The 21,642-nt window shown below is 30.6% G+C and overlaps 1 protein-coding gene across 5 annotated transcripts in view; it reads right to left on the bottom strand.

Moving 5' to 3' along the window:
- Window positions 1-21,642, bottom strand: part of LOC127279045 (lachesin-like) — a 276,980-nt gene that overhangs the window by 159,167 nt on the left and 96,171 nt on the right. For 3 of the 5 annotated variants that reach the window (XM_051301146.1, XM_051301150.1, XM_051301145.1), the window contains one exon: window positions 7,378-7,495. The exons of the other annotated variants lie outside the window; for them this stretch is intronic. In XM_051301146.1, the coding sequence (XP_051157103.1) occupies window positions 7,378-7,465 (88 nt within the window). In that variant the 5' untranslated portion in view covers window positions 7,466-7,495. The remainder of the gene's footprint in view (window positions 1-7,377; window positions 7,496-21,642) is intronic. 5 annotated transcript variants of the gene reach the window in all.

The raw sequence follows: 21,642 nt of genomic DNA on the forward strand, positions 1-21,642 counted from the left end.
TGCTGTGCAGGGCTACTTCCAGGGGGGGAGGGGGGGAAGACATCTTGGAGGAGGGGGGTCGGGGTGGGTTCCGTACCTTCCAGTACCATTAAGAATGTGAATTTGACTGTCTGTTTTGATAGAGAGCAACGATACTAGGGAAGGCGGGCTTCGCCCGCCTCTGCATTCTTTGCTGTGCAGGGCTACTTCCAGGGGGGGAGGGGGGGGAAGACATCTTGGAGGAGGGGGGTCGGGGTGGGTTCCGTACCTTCCAGTACCATTAAGAATGTGAATTTGACTGTCTGTTTTGAAAGAGAGCAACGATACTAGGGAAAGCGGGCTTCGCCCGCCTCTGCATTCTTTGCTGTGCAGGGCTACTTCCAGGGGGGGAGGGGGGGAAGACATCTTGGAGGAGGGGGGTCGGGGTGGGTTCCGTACCTTCCAGTACCATTAAGAATGTGAATTTGACTGTCTGTTTTGATAGAGAGCAACGATACTAGGGAAGGCGGGCTTCGCCCGCCTCTGCATTCTTTGCTGTGCAGGGCTACTTCCAGGGGGGAGGGGGGGGAAGACATCTTGGAGGAGGGGGGTCGGGGTGGGTTCCGTACCTTCCAGTACCATTAAGAATGTGAATTTGACTGTCTGTTTTGAAAGAGAGCAACGATACTAGGGAAAGCGGGCTTCGCCCGCCTCTGCCTTCTTTGCTGTGCAGGGCTACTTCCAGGGGGGGAGGGGGGGAAGACATCTTGGAGGAGGGGGGTCGGGGTGGGTTCCGTACCTTCCAGTACCATTAAGAATGTGAATTTGACTGTCTGTTTTGATAGAGAGCAACGATACTAGGGAAGGCGGGCTTCGCCCGCCTCTGCATTCTTTGCTGTGCAGGGCTACTTCCAGGGGGGGAGGGGGGGAAGACATCTTGGAGGAGGGGGGTCGGGGTGGGTTCCGTACCTTCCAGTACCATTAAGAATGTGAATTTGACTGTCTGTTTTGATAGAGAGCAACGATACTAGGGATGGCGCGCTTCGCCCGCCTCTGCATTCTTTGCTGTGCAGAGCTACTTCCAGGGGGGGAGGGGGGGAAGACATCTTATATATTATATATACATAATATATGTATAATATAATATAATATCATAATAATATAATATTCAAACGAATCAAATTTAATGTGCGATCTCTCAAAACTATCTTTATAGGAATTCCAGTTTCGTGGTATTAGTAATTTTTGTAGTGTGCTTTTCATGTTTCTGCATTTTTCTCGAAAACTAATGACTTTTGGTAAAAAATGTATAGGACATAAAATGTTCATTTTTAGAAGCTCTACAACTTTTGTAAGAACGATTTTTTTTAATTTTGCGTTTTTTACGAGTTAAACGCAAAAAACCATAATTTTATGGTGTTTTTTATGGTTTTCACCATAAAAATGAAATTTGCGGTAATTTTCACTATCATTTTCGTGATCAGCGCATGAAATTACGTAAGTATACCAAGTTTCATTAAAATCGGAAGGGGGGGGTTTTCGGAAGTGCACCCTCATTTTTTAAACATCTGGATTAAATAATAATTTATTATTATTAAGGAATAAAAGGGGGACTAAAAATAAGCTTACAATACGTCCCTGGATCAACACACGAAAATTATATTTGGTAGCAGAAGACAAATGAAGACCGGTACATGGTAACGACATGGCAACTATCATAACGAAATTTTGATAATCGTCTTTTTTTGTCGGCAACTTACAAAGATTCGACATCGCGTGTGTCAAGAAAAATTAATATCTTCGGACTTATTTTTTTTAATTAAACACTTTGTACCTTGTGTCTTCTTTGTGCATTTTGAACATCTTGTTTGGTGAGAATATTTTCTTTTTAAAAATTCAGCAAAAGGAAAAATTGATATTAGTTTAATTTTGGGTATTGTCAGACATTTTTAATTTGTTTTGAGATTGATTGACAATTCTTGCAGGATTCATCAACGAAACACCTCCTCTCTACTGATTTTTTTTCAGTAGCCGAGAATATATAAAGTCGTTACAATTTATTATTAATTTTTTTTGTGTGATCATTTGATCTGCCGCAAACGGATAATTGTATTGATTTTTTTGGCAACACCCATGTAACCTTAAATTTCTTTTTCGGAGTCGATGACTGAGAATTTGTAGTCAGTTTTCAAAAATCCAAAATGTCGGATCTAATATGGCGGATGAAGAAATGAAAAATCACTAAGATTGTCATAAAATTTTTTACTCGGGAGTTTTCGATATCGCTGATTACAAATGAAGTGTTAGATTATTAAAATTCATTTTAAAATTCGACAATTCCCATATTAGATCCGGCAATTTGAATTTTTGAAAACTGACTACAAATTCGCAATTTGTGACCCCGAAAACCTCCGAGTAACGAGTTTAATACCAACCCACGTGATTTTTGTTTTTTCGTCTGACATATTGGATTCGCCATTTTGAATTTTCAAAAATGGATTATAAATTCATAATCAGATACCCCAAAAACCACCGAGTTTTCAAGTTTCAAGCAAAATAAAGCAAAGAATGACTTTACTTCATTATTTATTGTAGAATTGTTCATAACAATAAATTTATAATTATTAGAAACACTTAAAAAACTAAATATGTTTATTTTATTTTTAATAAAAAAATATTCTTTTTTTAATTACATTATTTTTCACACTTTTTCAATAAATAAACAATAATAATAATTTTGAAAAATGACGATCAAGATGTTAAGAATTTTATCACCTTTAAGAGAAGTCACTATCTTCATTTTGAGTCCTTTAAATTTTAATAATCGCAGGAATTTGTATTTTGGTTTGACATCGTTTGGGTTCAAAAAGCGGTGGTGGTCTAAAAAAAATAATTTTTTTTCATCGTCAAATTTTTTCCACACTTTTTTGATAATTTTTTAGAATCTCTCGCATGGATTTTCAAAAATATTAATTTTTTCAAAAAATTAAAATTCTAAAATGATCAAAAATATAAATTTTCTTTTTTTGCCCACCTTATATGTTTTAGAACCCAATTGATGCAAGAAAAAAATAACCTCGTTTAATAATTTAGATTTAAGTGGGTCAAAATAATGGTGGTGACTCCCATTAATTCAAGACAAGAAATTTTAAAATCGGTCAAGATTTGTAGGCTTTAGACTGTTTTTATCGAAAAATAAGCTTTTTCTCCCACTGTGGAACACTCGTTCGTCGGTTGACGGGAGAAAGATGACAATTCAGGTAAGTTTTGAAAAACATGCCATTTCAGCAGAAATGTGAAAAACATGACATTTCAAATGTTAAATTATTTTGTGCATTTTAGACGAAAAGAAATAAAATAAAAAACAAAAAGTATTATAACTTATATTCTGATGTCCCTTATTGAATGTTCAAGATTAATTTTACAGAATAATTACTAACATTAATCGCAGTGATGTCACAGTACTTTTAATTTGAAATAACCAAAAAGTTTGACGCATCTGAAAAGGCATGTTTTTCAAATCTTTGCTGAAATGGCATGTTGTTCAAAACTTACCTGAATTGTCATCTTTCTCCCCTCAACCGACGCGTTGTCGGCAATGGCGAGTCCTTGTTTTTTATATTTAATAAAATACTACATTTCATAATAACTTTAATATAGTTTTTATATGTTTTGTCGGCAATACTTTTCATAATGATAACCAAAAAATTGCGAAAAATATTTTTAAACAATCGGAAATGACGTAAACAGTTCTTTCAATTTATTTTTTAGGTCGGAAAAAATCTCAAATAATCGAAAAATGCCACAAAAGAGTGCCTTGAATCGTTACAAAAAGTAGTAAAAGTCATTATAATTTAAAAAAATGTCTCCGATCAATCGCAAAATTTTATGGTGTTAGCAAATCAAGTCTTTTCTGATACACTCAGGCAGTGCATCATGCGAAAATCAATCAAGTTAAGTGTTCCTAAACAAACGCTCTCAGTTAGTGAGCGAGTGAACTAAATCCAGTTACCTGGATTTGGTTTTCACCATAGGTAGATGTTTTCCTTGTTTGGAGATAACGGTAACTGGAGACTGCTTTGGTTCAGACCATGCGCTAGTGACTTTTAAGATATCCAAAGTACCTGCTTATTGCAGGTTGAAGAACTTGAGAATGGGGGGGATCGTGTTCCCGGATTCATGAGCAATTTGTTTCTTTTCTGATGGATGCGATTCAGTCTGCTAAGGGCTTTTCACCTTCCAGTGCGTATTTTGGATCTAGGGTCCAACTACTGTGGTGGGATCTAGAATGCGACGAGGCTATTTAAACAAGGAGAGCAGCTAACAGAGCCTTTTGGCTGGAACAAACACGGGATTTATAAAGGATGACGAAGAGAATTAACCAGGATGTTAAAAGGTTTATTTGGACTAAGAGGGATTCATTTTGAGACATGTGCAATAAGATGACTTCCTCCATGGGCATTGATAAGGTGTGGTCTCTGGTAGAATCACACTTGTCTAGAACTAAGGCAACTCAGATGACTAATTCGATTTTTGATAGTCGCGAGGTGATTCGCCTACAAAATGAACTCGTCTGTGAGGTTCTATTATTCCGAGGGTACTTTCGTTTGATGAGGGGGGCCCAATGAATCAGCCGTTTTCTATCGAAGAATTTATTTTTGTTGTACCTAACAAGAAGGCAGCTCCAGAATTGGACTTTGTGTCCTATGAATGGATCAGTGCTCTATTTCGTACGGCTAAGAGGTTCTGTTTGGCTCTGTTTAATCGAATGTTCCGAACATCATATTATCCGGAGCAGTGTCACAGGATTAGGATTATGTTTACTCCCAAACCTGGTAAAAAGGGTTTTCTTTAAACAGGGCCAATGCTCCTTCGCTTTGGACATCGCTATCAAAGAAGCATTCAACAATGTAGGACCGGAGATACTTGCGATGCTTCTTAGAAATTATCAGGAACCTGGATAGGTGGCTAACTTTGTATCATTTATCATAGAAAGGAAATATCTACACTTTTTTGATTCTACGGATGGTAGGAAGTCGGCTGTTGGAGTTTCATAGGATGGGGTTTTATCCCCCCTACTCTTTAATTATTATCTCTTAGAATTGAGATTTGTTTTACCTCCAGAAGTTGGACCTTCTCAATATGCAGATGATCTGTTGCTGTGAGCTAGAGCAGAATTTGTACTGGAGACCTTAAGAATCTTGAAGGAGGCTAAACCTCGTGGTTGAGAATCTCAACTTTAAAATGTGCTTTCACCCTATTCGCGTCTAAGGATGTTCCACACGGAGAGAAAAAAAGTTCCAACTGCTTTCTTTTAAGTCGTCATGTTGATCTTATAAAGTCAAGTAGTTATAACCAGGGAGCCAGGCTGTTTTTACTTGGGTCTTTAATTGCTTTTATTGGTGTTCTCAGGCGATACCGACCAAGCTTTTCCCTGCTCAATTGATACTACTTGAGACAGCCAAGCAAAAACTGCCTGGCTACCAAATTGTACTGACTTGTGTATCGGTACTTGCGTTCACGCCTGCGTCGGTCAAGTAGTTTCAACCGGAGTCTCCGGTTGTTGCAACCTAATTTTTCTCTCCGTGAATGTGAGGATTTATCCTAGGAGATTGAAGGAACAACTGTTAACTGCACTAAGGAGATGACTTATTTGAGAGTTATTTTGAATTCATTACTAATCTGTAACTCACATATAAAACTAAACATCCTTAATGAGGCCAAGGCTATAAATAGCTATGGATCTCCTACTATTATCTGGCGTCATGCCGATAACCTAAAGAGAAATATACTTATTTTTGAAGTTCAGTTACAATCTTGTAAGCCTTAAGGAGAAGAAGAAAAAATTTAAATGAATTTTTTTAAATAAGACATTGCATTATTTAAACTCCTGTTCCTCTTACAATTAGACAACAAATAAGTTCAACAGTGAAATATAGAAGATTGAAATCAAATATAATCAAGGAAAAAATTTGATATATCAGACCAAAGGTTTAAAAGTGAAAAGTATTGTGTCAATTTGTCGAGATATTATAGTCTGTTTATTTTCGTTTGATTATTTTGAAGGTGAGAGCAAAAATCCCTATTGGCGATTCAAACAGTTCAAGCAGCGCCACTGCGATCGCTCAGAATTTGAACTAATATAATCGTAACAGCTGATGTATCAAACACATGGTTGAAAACGTTTAAATTAAATATTGGAGAAAGTAGTAACAGTTCTTTCGTTTTTTCTGTGAAATGGCTTTTTTAATAGAGCTGGAACATTTATTTGAAGCTGTAAATAGCTTTGTCCGTCCACTCAGAGAAGGATGAGAGACAATAAATAATTAAATTTACTTAGGTGTAGATCTTTCACTAAAAGTTTAAAATTATTTTGTTGAATAAATAATTTACTACATTGTTGAGTCCCAAGTTTTCAATTTTATTATTTATTTTATTCTTTCGTTTATTTTCTCTAAACGTGACGATTTAGATATCTTTAGGATTATCTTTTTATCGCTGTTTATTTTTTTACAATATGTATGTCCGACATCTGCTTAGGTACAGTTTATACAACTACAAAACAAATTACTCGTCGAGGCTATTAGAAATTAAAACATCCCTTCCATGTCAAGTGACATCCCCTCCCTTCCAAATTGACATCCCTTCTCCAATTATTTTTTGCGTTGCCTACTCAACTAAAATCTTGACCTAAGTCAGATAATTTGCGATCTCCAAACAATTAATACAGATCTTTATACAACTCAATAATGTATCAGTTCACAAGCTATGTTCTTTATAATTAAATATATATGATTTATATTAAATATGAATTTCACTGTTTATTTAATTTGATGACAACCTCAGCCTAAAATCAATCTTAAATCAATTCCTCGAATTAACGAAAAAATTCGAGTCAGCAATTGATCAATCAACATACATTTATTCACCGAAATATACAAAAAGTATTAAAAAATTGCAGTAAACAAATCGAAACATACACCATCTGTAACGATTATATTTGTTCAACCTCTGACCAACAGTGGCGCTACTTGAACTGTTTGAATCGTTAATTATATTGCTGGGAATTGCAACCAATAATAATAATTTACCAGAGAACAAATTTAAATGCTAAATTTTTGTTTCTAAGATGGTTCTTATATCGTGTAATTTATACAATTATTTTGAGATAAGAAAATTGAATCCTTCCTGATTTTCAAGATTTCAGCGTTATGACAAATTTTAATATTAACACAAAAAAATTATAATCGATGATAATCTCAAACATATATTTTAAAAATATTTTTCGTTTGTATATTTTCATTAAAGACATGTCTTAAAAGGTACTTGAAAAACTAAAATACTTCTTTAAAATATCTTGATTTACATGAAAGGTAACTATAAATTATACAATCTCACAGTGTCATCAAATTTGCTTACTAAATTGTGCAGCATGGTCCTCCTTATGGTAATGGAGATTCTCTTTTCTTATACTCACAGTCAGTTTAATTAATATGTACTGTACCATAATGAACGTCTTATAGAAAGTTTACTATACCTGGAAAAAGAAGAAAATTATTTTTGAAATATTTAAAAAAAAATTTTATGTTACGAATATTATATTGAAATTAGGTACACATATAATTTTTTTTACTAGTTTTCAATATTTTTAAAAGATTTAATTGCAAATAAACAATTTTTAAAATTTTTGACCGACATATTTGGTCGGACATTTCAAATTTTGAAAATCTGACATCAGATTGGTAATCGGATGTCGTAAACCCCCGGATGTATCATAAAAAAGTAAACATTTTTAAAATGTATTTCATTATCTTCCATTTAAGGGTTGTTTCGATTGGTGGATGTATTATTGGACTTGCAGCCTCGAAATCTGGAGTTCAAATCCTGGCGTTTTTAAATTTTCTCATTCAGAATTTTATTATAACTAAATTAAGAAAGAAGACAATTAAACTGTTACGTTATACTAATATTATAACTTCGAAAATAAAAATGTAATTGAATTAATTTGCCATGAATTGTATTCAACTGCTGTAATTCATTTCAGCCAAGATAGAATATATTTATTAGTTTTTTTCGTTCATTTATTAGTTAAATTTTAGAATATTTTGCAACTCCTTTTTATATGTAATGTTATAAATGTTTAAAGATTAAATCTTAGCACTTGCACACGGGAGTTTGGATCGATACACCCTGCTTCTCGAAAATATATCTTAACTACTCTTTCCTTTCACCATTGCTGTATTATTCTCTTCTGGTAGGTATTCCGCAGAAACATAAATTACTATTATAGACTTTGTCGTTATACTTCCATTCACGTACAAACGTCTCGATATCAACGACCACAGTTAGAAAAGAACATTTTTAATGACTGATATGAACTTCATTTGGAAACAGAAAATTATCCAGCTAGAATTGTGAAAAAATTCAAAAATTGAAATAAACATAACTTTTTTTGAAAATAAATATCCCATAAAAATTTTAATCACGCAGTTTTAAAAATGATGCCTAGTATTAAATTGACTCTATTTTTTTTAAATATATTCTTAAAAGAAAAATTAAAACCTCAATTAAGTACTTTATGGCACACCAATATTCAGGGGGTCGATTATATGTAATTATTCTACTTTTTCCATTCCGAATTTCATTTATTACTTTCCGCATTCAGCTTTTCACATTCCTTATTCCGAAATCCACATTTCATATTCCAGATTCCGCATTACACATTAATCTGAAATTTTTGTTGGTTTGGACATCCCTAGAGCTTCTTCAAAAAAACGTAACATTAGCGATTTATTCTAAAAATTCAAGTATTTCAAAAATTTATTGGATTAGGCGGAATGACTTAACTTCGTTATTTTAAGGTCACTGATATAGAACCTGACTCATAAATTGAATAATTTGAAATGGTGAATTTCTTTAAATTCTTCGAATTAGATTAAACTTGTTTTTTCAGGATCGCTGATTACGAATAAGATGTCAGTATTTGGCTTAAAATGTCATACCCAATAAGGGTTAAAAGTTTTTAAAAATCGATTAGAGTAACTTAAAACTCGTTGGACAGCAATCCCATGACAACGTTTTGCAGCCATACTCAGGGGTTTTTTGGGTCGTCGATTACGATTCCAAAGTTAACCAAAAGATTTAGAAAAGGGTCAAACCATTATATTTCAAATAAAGTCGTTGCTGACTAATTTATAAAAATTATAATACTTTGCAGGAATGATTTTGAAGTTATCAAGATCACGAAATGAAAAGAATTTTATTAAAAATTTAATTATTTATTGTAAAATAAGAATTTAAAGTATATGAGGTGCTGAAAATTGTCAATTTTTTAGCCATTAGAAAAAATGCAAAAAACATAGAATTTACCATAAAAATAAAAAAAAATTATTGGAATTTACTAAGAATGAATAAATTTATCATTATGAATTGATATAATTATTTAAAGATGTGAAATAATATATAAAATATACTTTTCAAAATGCACCTGTCAAATAACCTAATTTTGCGATTTTTATTCATTAATTATGAAAAATAGAAAACATTAAATTAAATAAAAACTTACCAAATATAAAGTTCTTGCCATAAACTTTTAGAATTTCTTTGCACTTTTCTTATCTTTTCTTCATAAGTATAAAAAAATTTTAAAATAAAATAGCCCATTGGTTCATTTTCACTATTTTTAAAAGTCAATAACTTTCTTAGAGAAAAATGAAAAAATATTCGCTATGGTCCCAAAGCTATTTTCGAAGATAAAGCGGATTAAAAATTTCTTATTTTTTAGGCAATATTGACATGGGTTTTCAAGGTTTTAAACCAATGTGAAGGTGGTTCACTGCTTACGACAAACTTCTCATTGATTTAAAACCTTGAAAACCCATGTCAATATAGCCTAAAAAATAAGAAATTTTTAATTTGCTTTATCTTTGAAAATAGCTTCGGGACCAACACGAAATTTTCAGTAAATGTATATTTAGTGTGTATTTAAATAATTTTCGAAACCCCATATTTTTTCATTTTTCTTCAAGAAAGTTATTGACTTTCAAAAATAGTGAAAATGAACAAAGTGGCTATTTGAAATATAATGGTTTGACCCAAAATATATTATATTCATGATTTGCAAACAGAAATTATGAGAATTTTAATGCAGGATTTACGATTAGAATTTATTAACAATCTCTCCACGAATGATTACTACAACCGATGAAAAGTAACAAAAAATATTTTCTTCTGACTAAAAATTTCTAGTTCAAAGTATTGTTCAAGTATACAGGTTTTAAAAGTTAGTTCTAGGGAATCACGAAATTTTTTTTTTGAAAATCAGTGACTACCTGAGATAGTTAAAAAATGTATACATACAACGTTATTCGTCTAACTACTTACATAAATAATATAAATTTTTTAAAAATTGAAAATTTTAAACATTTTTAAATATTCATTAATGTCTACATTAAACACACGCGCTCAAACGCCTTATCGTTTTCGTAATGGAAGAAGCTTGTGCATCTTAAATCTTTTATTTTAACAATGAAACTTCCTGTCATTTTTCCGCTCATAAAATCTCCACCAGCAGAAGACGTCTTTATTTCTCTGAGCTCGCACAAATTCTATAAGAAAAGGAATCATAAAATGGAGCAACATAGTTGCATTTCTTAAATTAAGCAGTGGAAAATTTAGTACTATGCTGGAAATTAACTCTGTAAAGTGCTAATGAAATTTCGTTCAAATGCATTTATAAAGAATTTCATTTCATGTAACCTAAGTGAAAGAAAATTTGTTCCTATTGCTCTGAAACTAGAGAAATGGCAATTTCTAAAAAAAAAATTCTTTTAGACGAATATTTAATGTCAAGAAGAGAGTAAAATATTTTACCTTTGCGTGAATACAGTCACATTCTTTTATTTCGATTAAATTAAAAATGTTTTTGTACACAAAGTGTACATAAAAAGAATCTTTACGAAAAATTCAACTGCAGACAAACCTTCGAAAAGAGCGGTTCCGCCTAAGATCGTTTATACGTAAGAATGCAAACCTACAGAAGTTTAAGTTTATCTAACATGTAAACTATGAGTTCCAGCCGCTTTTCACTAACACAAAAAAACAAAAATTTTAAAAAGTAAGAGTCATTTAAAAAAACAAATAAATTTCCCAGCAAACACGTTCTGTAATTGTTCTATTAAAATTAAAGAACATTGTTCTAGAACAATTGTGCCATCAATAACATGTAGCATTTATAGAACCAAATGGTAACAGTGTTCTAGAACAATGTTCCTAATATGTTACATAACTGGTCTATTTTTTTGTTCCAGAACTGTTCTTAGATATAAGTTCCATAAGTGTTATAGAACATTTAAATCACAAATGTTCTAGAAATTTTGTACTTTTTTTTCTAGAATTGTGATATAACAATATTATGTCACCTTTCTAGAACAACATTCTCTTTTTATTATAGAATAAATCCGGAAATTTGTTCTTAAATTATTCTGTAACAAATGTTCTATAACAGTTCTAAAACATAGATGTCACAAGTGTTGTAAAAATTTTGTCCCGCTTCTGCTCTAGAACTGTGCTGAAAGACTATTACATGACATTTCTAGAACAGAATGCTTGTCTTATTCTAGAAATTATTACTAACTATCTGTTCTACAATTATAACATTATGTCAAATTTACAAATGTTCTGTAATACTTCAGTCACAAATGTCATTAAATGTTTGATCCTTTTTGTTGTAAGATTCCTATTAGAATTTTTTTCATTAATAATGCATTGCAATGTAATTTTGTCAATTTTTATGCCAACATCAATTTTTTAATATTTGAATATTATATAACATAGAATTTCAATAATATTCGATATTGAAACTTGACCGAAACATAAATTATTTGATTTTCAACAAAGAATTAATATACAGTTTGCTCAAATCTATATAGTAGGGGAGAGTAGTCAGGGTTGGACAGTGGTCAGGGTTGAACCATCGCGTTTATTTTGTTTTATCAGACTAGATCCAACTGTCTCTGTTATTATTTGTTAGCAATGTCAGCGAACTTTTTACATACGTTGCAGTGAAGTGTGTGAATAATAAAGACGTATTATGCAAGTCAGTGCTGTACGCTCAACAAAAAACTTCTTTCTTGTTTCAAAAGAAGACAATTAAGTGCAGAAAAAATATGTCAAAGACAAAGTAACTTGACTAAAATAGTTCATTAAGATGTTATATGAAAATGTGGAACGTAATATGGTGTTTGGATCACGCGTTTATTTTTGTGTGTGATGTGACGCTAAACGACGCGTGAGTCAGGGTTGAGCCACCAAAAAATTTTGCAATTATGAAGGGTTCTTGCAATGGAAATTCATTTGTCGACTTAAAGAGGTGTCAAAAACTTCATTTCCATTCCATTCCTTTACACGTTTCCAAATGTATTTGAATGCCATTCTATCATTTGAAGGTCATTATTAATCATTTATCTACATATTTCATTGATTTTCTACAGTGACTACCTGTTTCAACCTTTTTTTTTTTTATTGACTATAACTCCGAAACTTTTGGTCAAATATTTTTACAATGTTCAGCAAAAACATTACATTTTAGTAGATCTTTCGAACCATATGCAAGAAATCTTAAAATTCGACTTACAGGGGAAGTTATAGAGAAAAGTGAAAACTATGTCCAACCCTGACTACACTCCCCTACTTAAAATTAGTCGAATTGCAAAATTTAGTCATTTTTGGTAGGTTAAAATTAATTTGGGAACTTTTAAAAGTTTTGAATTTCGTACATTTTTATAATTTATATTTATTAGAAATTTAATATTTGCTTTGTTTTTTATTTAAGTAATTTTTAAATTCTTTGCGTAAAAAATTACTATAAGACTTGCAATTTGTTGAGACTTATCAATTTTTTTTTTACATCACACTATTCTTATATATAATAATATTCTTGTAAGATAAAGTTAATTATAACTAAATTTTCATTTAGTTATATTAAATAGAATTTTTTATAAGAATATTATTATACATATATATAAATTGCTAATATTAAATATTAAATAATAATATAAATATATTACTTAATTAAAAAAATTTTACTGTATCAACATTGTTAATTAATTACTTTTTTGGAGAAAATTCAAATTTATATGTACTGTCCACTTGACTGAAGCAAATAGATTTATTTCCTTTCAAATTAAAAAATAAAAGGTAATAAATTCTAAAATACAATAATTAAAAGATTTAACAATTTTTACATTTATTTTAATTAACATATTTAAGAATTAACAAATAAAAATTATTTATATTATTAAAAATTATTAATATTTTAGAAATGATATGCTAATATACTCATTGTAATAAATAATAAACTGAAAAATTGTTTGATGGTTTTACAAAATTATAAACCTATCTATTTCATGTGTTTGTTACAAGGAACATTTGAGAAGCTGGATATTAGAACTCGCTCTCCGCTCGGCTGAACTCCGTAGAACCAGTCAAACGTTCAAAAAAATGATAAAAATTGAAATTCAAAATTTTGAATTTTTAAAAATACTACATTATAGGAAATGAAAAGGCGCATCTTTTTTCTCTTTTAAATTTTTTAATAAAAAGAATAGTTTAGTTTCTAGAGACCAAAAACTAAGGAATTTAAATTGTTATATTTAATTAAGTTTCAAAACATAAATCATCATATCTCCGACAATTATTAATGAATTTGATTCAAATTTGATATGTACACATATTAGGGTCTACTAAAGGCGACAAAATAATAAACAATTAATTAATTATACTCTCTAAATCTGAATAAGTTAATATTTACTTATTGTAAGTCTAAAATCGTCCACGTAAAAAAATGAGTGTATATTCATTTATTTAAAATTTACATGCACTTGTTTTTTTACGTGGACGAGTTTTGACATATTCAAATTTGGAGAGTATAAAATAAAATTTTGTAAAATTTTGGTTTTATGATTTTACCAGGTTTATAAACTTTAGAAAATAAATATGATTTGTGTAATATTTTAGACATATATACCTATATTTTACCATTTATTCAAAATGCCAAAAATTCTGTAAATTATACCTATCTATTTAATAAAATAACATTAGAAATATTGGATTAAACATTGTAATATTAATTGTAAACAAATGTTAATTGTGAATAAAAAATAATAATAATATAGAAATTTATATTTCAATGTGAAAAACTGCAACAGATGACTGTGCGAGTAGCCTTAGACTTACTTGCGCGCTAACCGCGCTTTCTTAAAACTTCAATAACTTTAAAAGTTTTCAATGAATTGATTTAATATTTTACAGAATACTTCCTTATATAGTGATAAACAAATGTCTCACTGGAAGTTTACTGAACTACAAAGTTCCCCACAGACATTTTGTCGATGAAAGTAAGAAAACGTTATTTTCAACTGGGAGTCGATTATGTAATTTGATTTGACTTTGACGTCAAATTTATTTTTTGATTGCAATGCGTCAAATTGCTATCAAAAAATAAATTTGAATGCGACGTTAAATTGAAATAAAAAATTACATTTTAATTTAACGTCTAAGTTAAATAAAACAATGAATTTGTTAAATTAAATTTGACATTGACGTTAAAATGAATTTGATTTTGACGTCAAATCAAATTACATAATCGACACCCTAGTCTCAATTTTTATTAAAAAAAATTAAACAATTAATGATTTTTTAATTTTTTATTATTTTGTCGCCTTCAGTAGACCCTAATATGTGTACATATCAAATTTGAATCAAATTCATTAATAATTGTCGGAGATATGATGATTTATGTTTTAAAACTTAATTAAATTTAACAATTTAAATTTCTTAGTTTTTGGTCTCTAGAAACTAAAATATTCGTTTTATTAAAAAATTTAAAAAAGATGCGCCTTTTCATTCCTATAATGTAGTATTTTTGAAAATTCAAAATTTTGAATTTCAATTTTTATCATTTTTTTGAACGTTCGACTGGCTCTACGGAGTTCAGCCGGGCGGAGAGCGAGTTCTAATATCCAGCTCCTCATTTTTTAAGAAACCCTCATAGTCTCCCTTGGTCGAGCGCGTCTAGGCGCAGCTGCCAGTACGGTTGAGCTCTGCAGTGTAGGTACACTAGTAATGGTCCAGAGCTCGAATCTCGGGAACAACCGGTTAAAAAATTTCGATAATGTGTTAGGATTACTAATTTTTTTTATTTTATTAACATTATCAACATCAAATTAAGACAAAATATGACACTCTTAATTTATTATATTAATTTTAACTGTATTTTTTTGTAACAAAGTTCTATATTTGTTACATATGTGTTATAGAAGATGTTGTTACTGGATTTAAAAAATTTGGAATTGATTTATGTAATTGTTACATATCTATTATAAATCACTAGTAACAGTGTTATGTATTTGTCACATATCTGTTACAGAGATCAGAGGTGACATTTATCGTAACCTGCTTGTAACATGCTACAAGCTTGTGACAGAACGTGTTACATCTTGTTATATAACAAATATATAACCATTACTTATTCGTGTTTGCTGGGTTGTTTCTACTACATGTTTATAATTAATTATATAATTGTTTATCAAAAAGTTTGACCGTCAATAACTTTTGCAAATGTGCGTATTTTAAAAAATCATTTACAGATTTTAGAACGAAAAAAATCTCTGGACCCAACGAAAATTAGGAGCCCACTTCAGGAATTCCTACTCTGTTATGCTCTGCATCGATGATTGGACTCATGATAAAAAACGAATTCTTTATTTATTTGGATCACTTAAGAAATTTACAAAAATTTGATTGTTTATTTCACTGTTATATTTGATAATTAACTATTTTCTTTTATTTTTTTGAAAGTAGATTTTCATCTTTGATTAAGAAGATTTCTGTTAAAATCGATCTAGGTTTATTTGTCATTGATGTAGACTGTTTAACGTTCTGTGCTTCGTTTCAGACTTGGTTTTGAGAAAAATACGTGCTTGAGTAAACGCGTAAAATCAAACTTTAAACATAGCAGCGTATATATATACATCGTGCAATACTGAATAATTGAGAACGTAGGGAGTCAGTTGGCACTGGGAAATTTTCATAGAGGTTTCCACCAACACGTTTGCTCGAAATCGTTTGCCGACTAAAGATTTACGGATCAGCGGACTCTGTAAAAATTTTACAATATTCAGACGTATTGCATATAAAATTAATTTTTCTGCAATATCTAAAACTCATATATATATGTAATGAGAATAAAAGCTTTATTAGCACAGAAAGCTCTGATCAGTGACCTAATAGTTGGAAAACAATTTTCAATGAATAATAAAATTAGTTTACAATAGTTTATTAAAAATCGGTTCTTTAAAATTAGTCCTTTATATTAGATCTGATATTTTAAATTTTCATTTAAATCTTTCTACGTCCAATTCGTAATCAGCGACTACAAAAATCTTCAAGTTAAGAATTTCAATACTGGATTTGCTATTTCGCATTTTGGAGAACTAATTTCAAAATTTTAACCAAGATTTCAAAAACTGCAAGTAATATTCTTGTCTTAAATAAGTTTCTTTATAACTACATTATCAGAAGGTATATACCCGCTTAAAATATCAGATATGAACCGGACCCAAAAGTCTAATAACATTTCAGACAAAAATCGAATGAAATAGTCCGAATGTAAGAATAAGATGGTGGTGGTTCTAAATTCCTTATTTTGCTACTCTCCAACAAATTTTGGTTTATTTAAATTTTTCACGGGACCTTCGCATACCTTGTGCGCATGCGTTTGTCTCGTTGCAGAATTTCAGCAAGAAGCACGCGGTGTCGACTGGGCGCCATTCTTGAGCAGTACTTATTTGGCTTTGCCCAATTTCACCTTCCCCCCTTTGAGATTAAAATTAAAATATCTATTAAATAAATAATAATAAATAAATACTGTCGACCTGCTGCAGATTTTTAAAAATTTACCTACCTTAAGTAAAGAACATTTATGAAAAAACTTATTCTCTTTTATATCAAAATAATGTAGTAACATTTCCAGGCATTATTAACAATATCAATCACAAAAGAAAAGATTATAAAAAACCCAACTGTGATTACAAACTCGCAATCAGTTGTAAAGCCTGTTCAGCTTGTTATAGTGGCGAATCAAAGAGAATAATTAAAAACGAATAAATTAACATATAAAATCAAAAACCAATATAATTGCAAAATGTGAAAGAATTTGTACTTTTTTTCGTGTCCGAATTGAGTATACTCTGTAACGCGGCATTTTGTCGCGTAAAAATGACTTAAAAATAATAAATTAAAATAAATTTTGTAAATAAATGACACCAGGGTGGGAATCCACCCATAATGGCTGTAAAATGTTACGAATTATAAAAAAAATTTTTTATGATACTCACTTCATTTTCTCTAAACAATCAAATTCACGTATTAACAAACCAACTTGCCAAAGTCATCAGAGTAATAGTCGACCTGTAATATATAAATTCTGTTCTGATTTGTCCTTTCGTTCTGTTATGAAAACTCTCGCGAGGCATTGAGGATTCTCGACTGGTCACAAAGACGTTAAGGACATCACTATCTATCATTGAAATTAGAAGTCATCAAGGGAAGAACTTCCTGGTTTATATATTTGAATGAGAGTCCCGAATGTTCAAGAACACCAGGAAGACGAGATTGATGTTTTGTTGACGATCTGTCAAATTAATACTGGCAGCCAGTTGGACTTCTTCCATCAATCAATTTACATATCGATTCTCGGTCGCTGGTATTATATTAATGTATATTAATTGATCTCAATGACACCAAGAAGAGAGGCCGCTGTTTAGCGACGCTATCGAGTTTGACTCGTTAGCCATTTTCTCTCATTCTCATCCTAGTTTCCGTAAAGTGTACTTGGTGTTTTAATCTATTTATTTTTTTTTGTGAAATCAAACTTTAAAATATAATAAATCTAATTGTAAGACGAGTCGTCCTCGTCAAATAAGCGGTGAGTCCCCAGTTATATATTATGAGTCGTTTTCCTTACCCTATTGAAAAAAAACACGTATAATTATACGTATTACTATACGTATAATTATACGTATTATTATATGTACAATTATACGTATAATAAGACATACGAATTTGAAACAAGAATTATACGTATAATTATACGTATAATTAATTATACGTATAATAATACGTATAATTATACGTATTATTATACGTATAATTATAATTCTATTAAAAATAGAATAATAGAATAGAATAATTAGTAGCAAAATTGCGCTGGAAATTTTTAGAAATTTTAAAATGCAAATTAAATTTCACGAAAAAAAATATCGTCGAATGTCAATTCAAGCAGTCACCCATCCAAGTACTAACCGCGTCCAACGTTGCTTAACTTCCGTGATCTGATGAGAACTTGTTCTTTCGCCTTGGTGTTTCCGCTGTCTTGTCTTGATTAATAACTTTGTCGTATAAGTATTGTATCGCACCTCACTTTTAGTGATACTTATACGACAAAGTTATTAATCAAGACAAGACAGCGGAAACACCAAGGCGAAGGAACAAGTTCTCATCAGATCACGGAAGTTAAGCAACGTTGGACGCGGTTAGTACTTGGATGGGTGACTGCTTGAATTGACATTAGACGATATTTTTTTTCGTGAAATTTAATTTGCATTTTAAAATTTCTAAAAATTTTTAGCGCAATTTTGCTACTAATTATTCTATTATTATTCTATTCTATTATTCTATTTTTAATAGAATTATAATTATACGTATAATAATACGTATAATTATACGTATTATTATACGTATAATTAATTATACGTATTATTATACGTATAATTATACGTATAATTCTTGTTTCAAATTCGTATGTCTTATTATACGTATAATTATACGTATAATAATACGTATAATTATACGTATAATAATACGTATTATTATACGTACAATTATACGTGTTTTTTTTCAATAGGGTTCTGAATCGATCTCATTATTATTTAAAAATAATAATTATTAAAATCAAATTGAATCTTGCTATTCGGCCTTCTGACCCTTCCTTAAATATCAAACTTGAAGTGATTATTAATAAATAGTGTAACTGTTATAAATTTTGATTAATTAATGGTGTTCATACTTATCCCCCCTCTCCGCGGTCTATTGTTGCTGTAAAGTAACTATAGAATTCCTGAACTGGTTTAAGTTTTTCCCAATTAGAATTGTAAAATTTACTTGTCGGGATATTTAACTATTTTTTTAGGTTTAGTTATTTTCCATAAAATAACTTGGCGTCTTGGCAAAATTAATAATTAAATAGTGTAGATAACGTAGATTGTCTTGAAAAAATAATAATAAATAATTTAAAATAAATTCAATAATAAATCAATATCTACGTTATAATACTAACAAATAAATCTCAAGCATTTTCAGAAAAATTATTTTTACCCAATTTGCTGCTTTTTAGGTGGCCCTCTAATTTGCAAACGCATCATAAAATTTGAAGTTAATGTTATATTTCTATACTACACTTAATGAGTGGTATTTTTTTACTTTTAGTGCAATTTCTTATTTAACATTTAAAACATACTTTAAAATTCTTCAAACTTTGAAATCTCTAATAAATTATGAACTCTTTTATAAAAAAAATCTCACTAATCCTTTTCTTTAAAAGTATTTTCAAGCATATACAGTCTAGCAGTGTGTAATTTAATAATTACATACATATGTTTAACATTGAGGTCAATATTTCCTTACATGAAGACATTTGAATATTAAACAGATATTTCTGGAACTTCTCAGGTGTATATTTCGAAGACTGCAGATTAAATTTAGCAAATGTTTAGGTTTCTTGTGCTGTGTAGATAAAAATGTCGTAAACAATAAAAAAAAAGAAATCCGTATAAAAAAATAGAACATAAAATAGACACAAAAGTTTATACTTCCACTTGGCAGCAATTTTTTTTATTTACATATGTATAGAGAAATACTTTATAAATTCAAAATTATTATCAATTTTGAAGGTAATTAAGGTCTTAATATCGACTGACTTACAAGTAGATTCCAGAACGAAAAAGTTTGCACTAATACCCAAAGGTACCTAATTCGATTTATCCTTCACGAATCTCCCAAAGGACAAGGTAACGACTTCGATCAATGTATCCCGTAGAGACATCCTGTGTCGAGTCTTAAGCAATAGTTTCTTTTTCTCGCATTGCTCTCGCAAGTCTTTGACTTCCGCTTCAGAGACTTTCTAACTTCAGACAAGAAACTTCAGAATGTACTCAATGACATTCGTTATTCGTGGAACGCTTCTTCCCATACCAGTCAATATCGCGCATTGATGCAGCGAACCGAATCAAATCTAATTTGTATTTGATCCGGTTCTGATCTTAATGGAGATCGAATCAAGTTTATTCTCGCATTTACTGGCAAAATTGGTGATTAAAATTCCGTAAGTTAGCTATCTGTCACTGCATAAATTAATAATTTTTAGTATGCATCGAACTTTTAAATTCGAAAAATACGCTGACTAAGATCAACTAACTTCATGTAAAGAAATTTTTCCTGATTTAAACCAATATTTCGTAACCATGCACTACCGTAGAATCCAAACTAATCTTTTTTTAGGTTGATGGAATACCAAAAAAATTAATTATTTACCCTAATAGCATCCGGATATTCAAGATATCCTACGGATGTCAAGGAGGATATTTATAAATATCCTGAGGATATCCTAGAGATATACAAATTTCCGGATACGGATAGGACGTCCATAGGATATTCAGAAATGTCCGTTACTGTTAGGGTAAGTGCACGGAGAATAAGGATGTTTTTGTGCTAAAATTTTTTGGATTGTTATTGACTAATTTATTGTTGGCACAATTCGGAATGTTACAATTGTATTTTGTTTTAATTATAATACAAAAGGGATGTCATCAGCTTGTTCAGTTTGCAATTCCGCAGAGTTACAGAAACAAACCCTCAGTAGCGTATCTATCGATTGCTGATGGAACGATTCGGATTTGTTCACCTAACAGGTTAATTGTTCAATGTCACGTGGTCTCCTTACATTTTCCCCTACTTGCACGTCATTTTATTTTCCCACACATGTGCCGCTCTCCTTTTGTAATTTTTTTCTTTTTATTAAAGTGAATTATGTGATACTAAACTTACTTTGATTAAAATTGTTTTTGTAAATTATTATTGTAAAACAAAGTTTTAAATACACTGAGAAAAATGTTTAGTCAGAGCAACCAAAATATGGTTGGGCCAACAAAACAATTTTGTTGGTATTTAAGCAACCAAACTATTTGTTTGAGTCAACCAAAAAATTTGGTTGAGTGTTTTTTGTTGGCATAACAAAAATGTTTGGTTAGCCCAACCAAATTTTTTTGTTAGGTCAACAAAAATGTTTGGTTGATCAAACAAACAGTTATTTTTGTAAAATTAAAAATTTTATTCTACCTTATCTCTTTTCTTTTTATCTTTTTTATTTATATCGTTATTTATTATCAATTTAACATTGAATTTATATTTATCCAATTGAAATACTTGAGGAGTTTGAAAAATCTCATCTCCGCCTGGGATCGAACCTCTGTTTTAAAACTGAAGGTCGGGAGCTCTAACCACTTGACTACCCACCCTTGTGAGAGATTTAAACTAACTGTTCTCTTAAGCTATGAGCTGAGAGCGAAT

Source organism: Leptopilina boulardi, unplaced genomic scaffold (genome assembly GCF_019393585.1).
Source record: "Leptopilina boulardi isolate dan_hultmark-lab unplaced genomic scaffold, ZJU_Lbou_2.1 LbouV2_214, whole genome shotgun sequence".
Classification (NCBI taxonomy): domain Eukaryota; kingdom Metazoa; phylum Arthropoda; class Insecta; order Hymenoptera; family Figitidae; genus Leptopilina; species Leptopilina boulardi.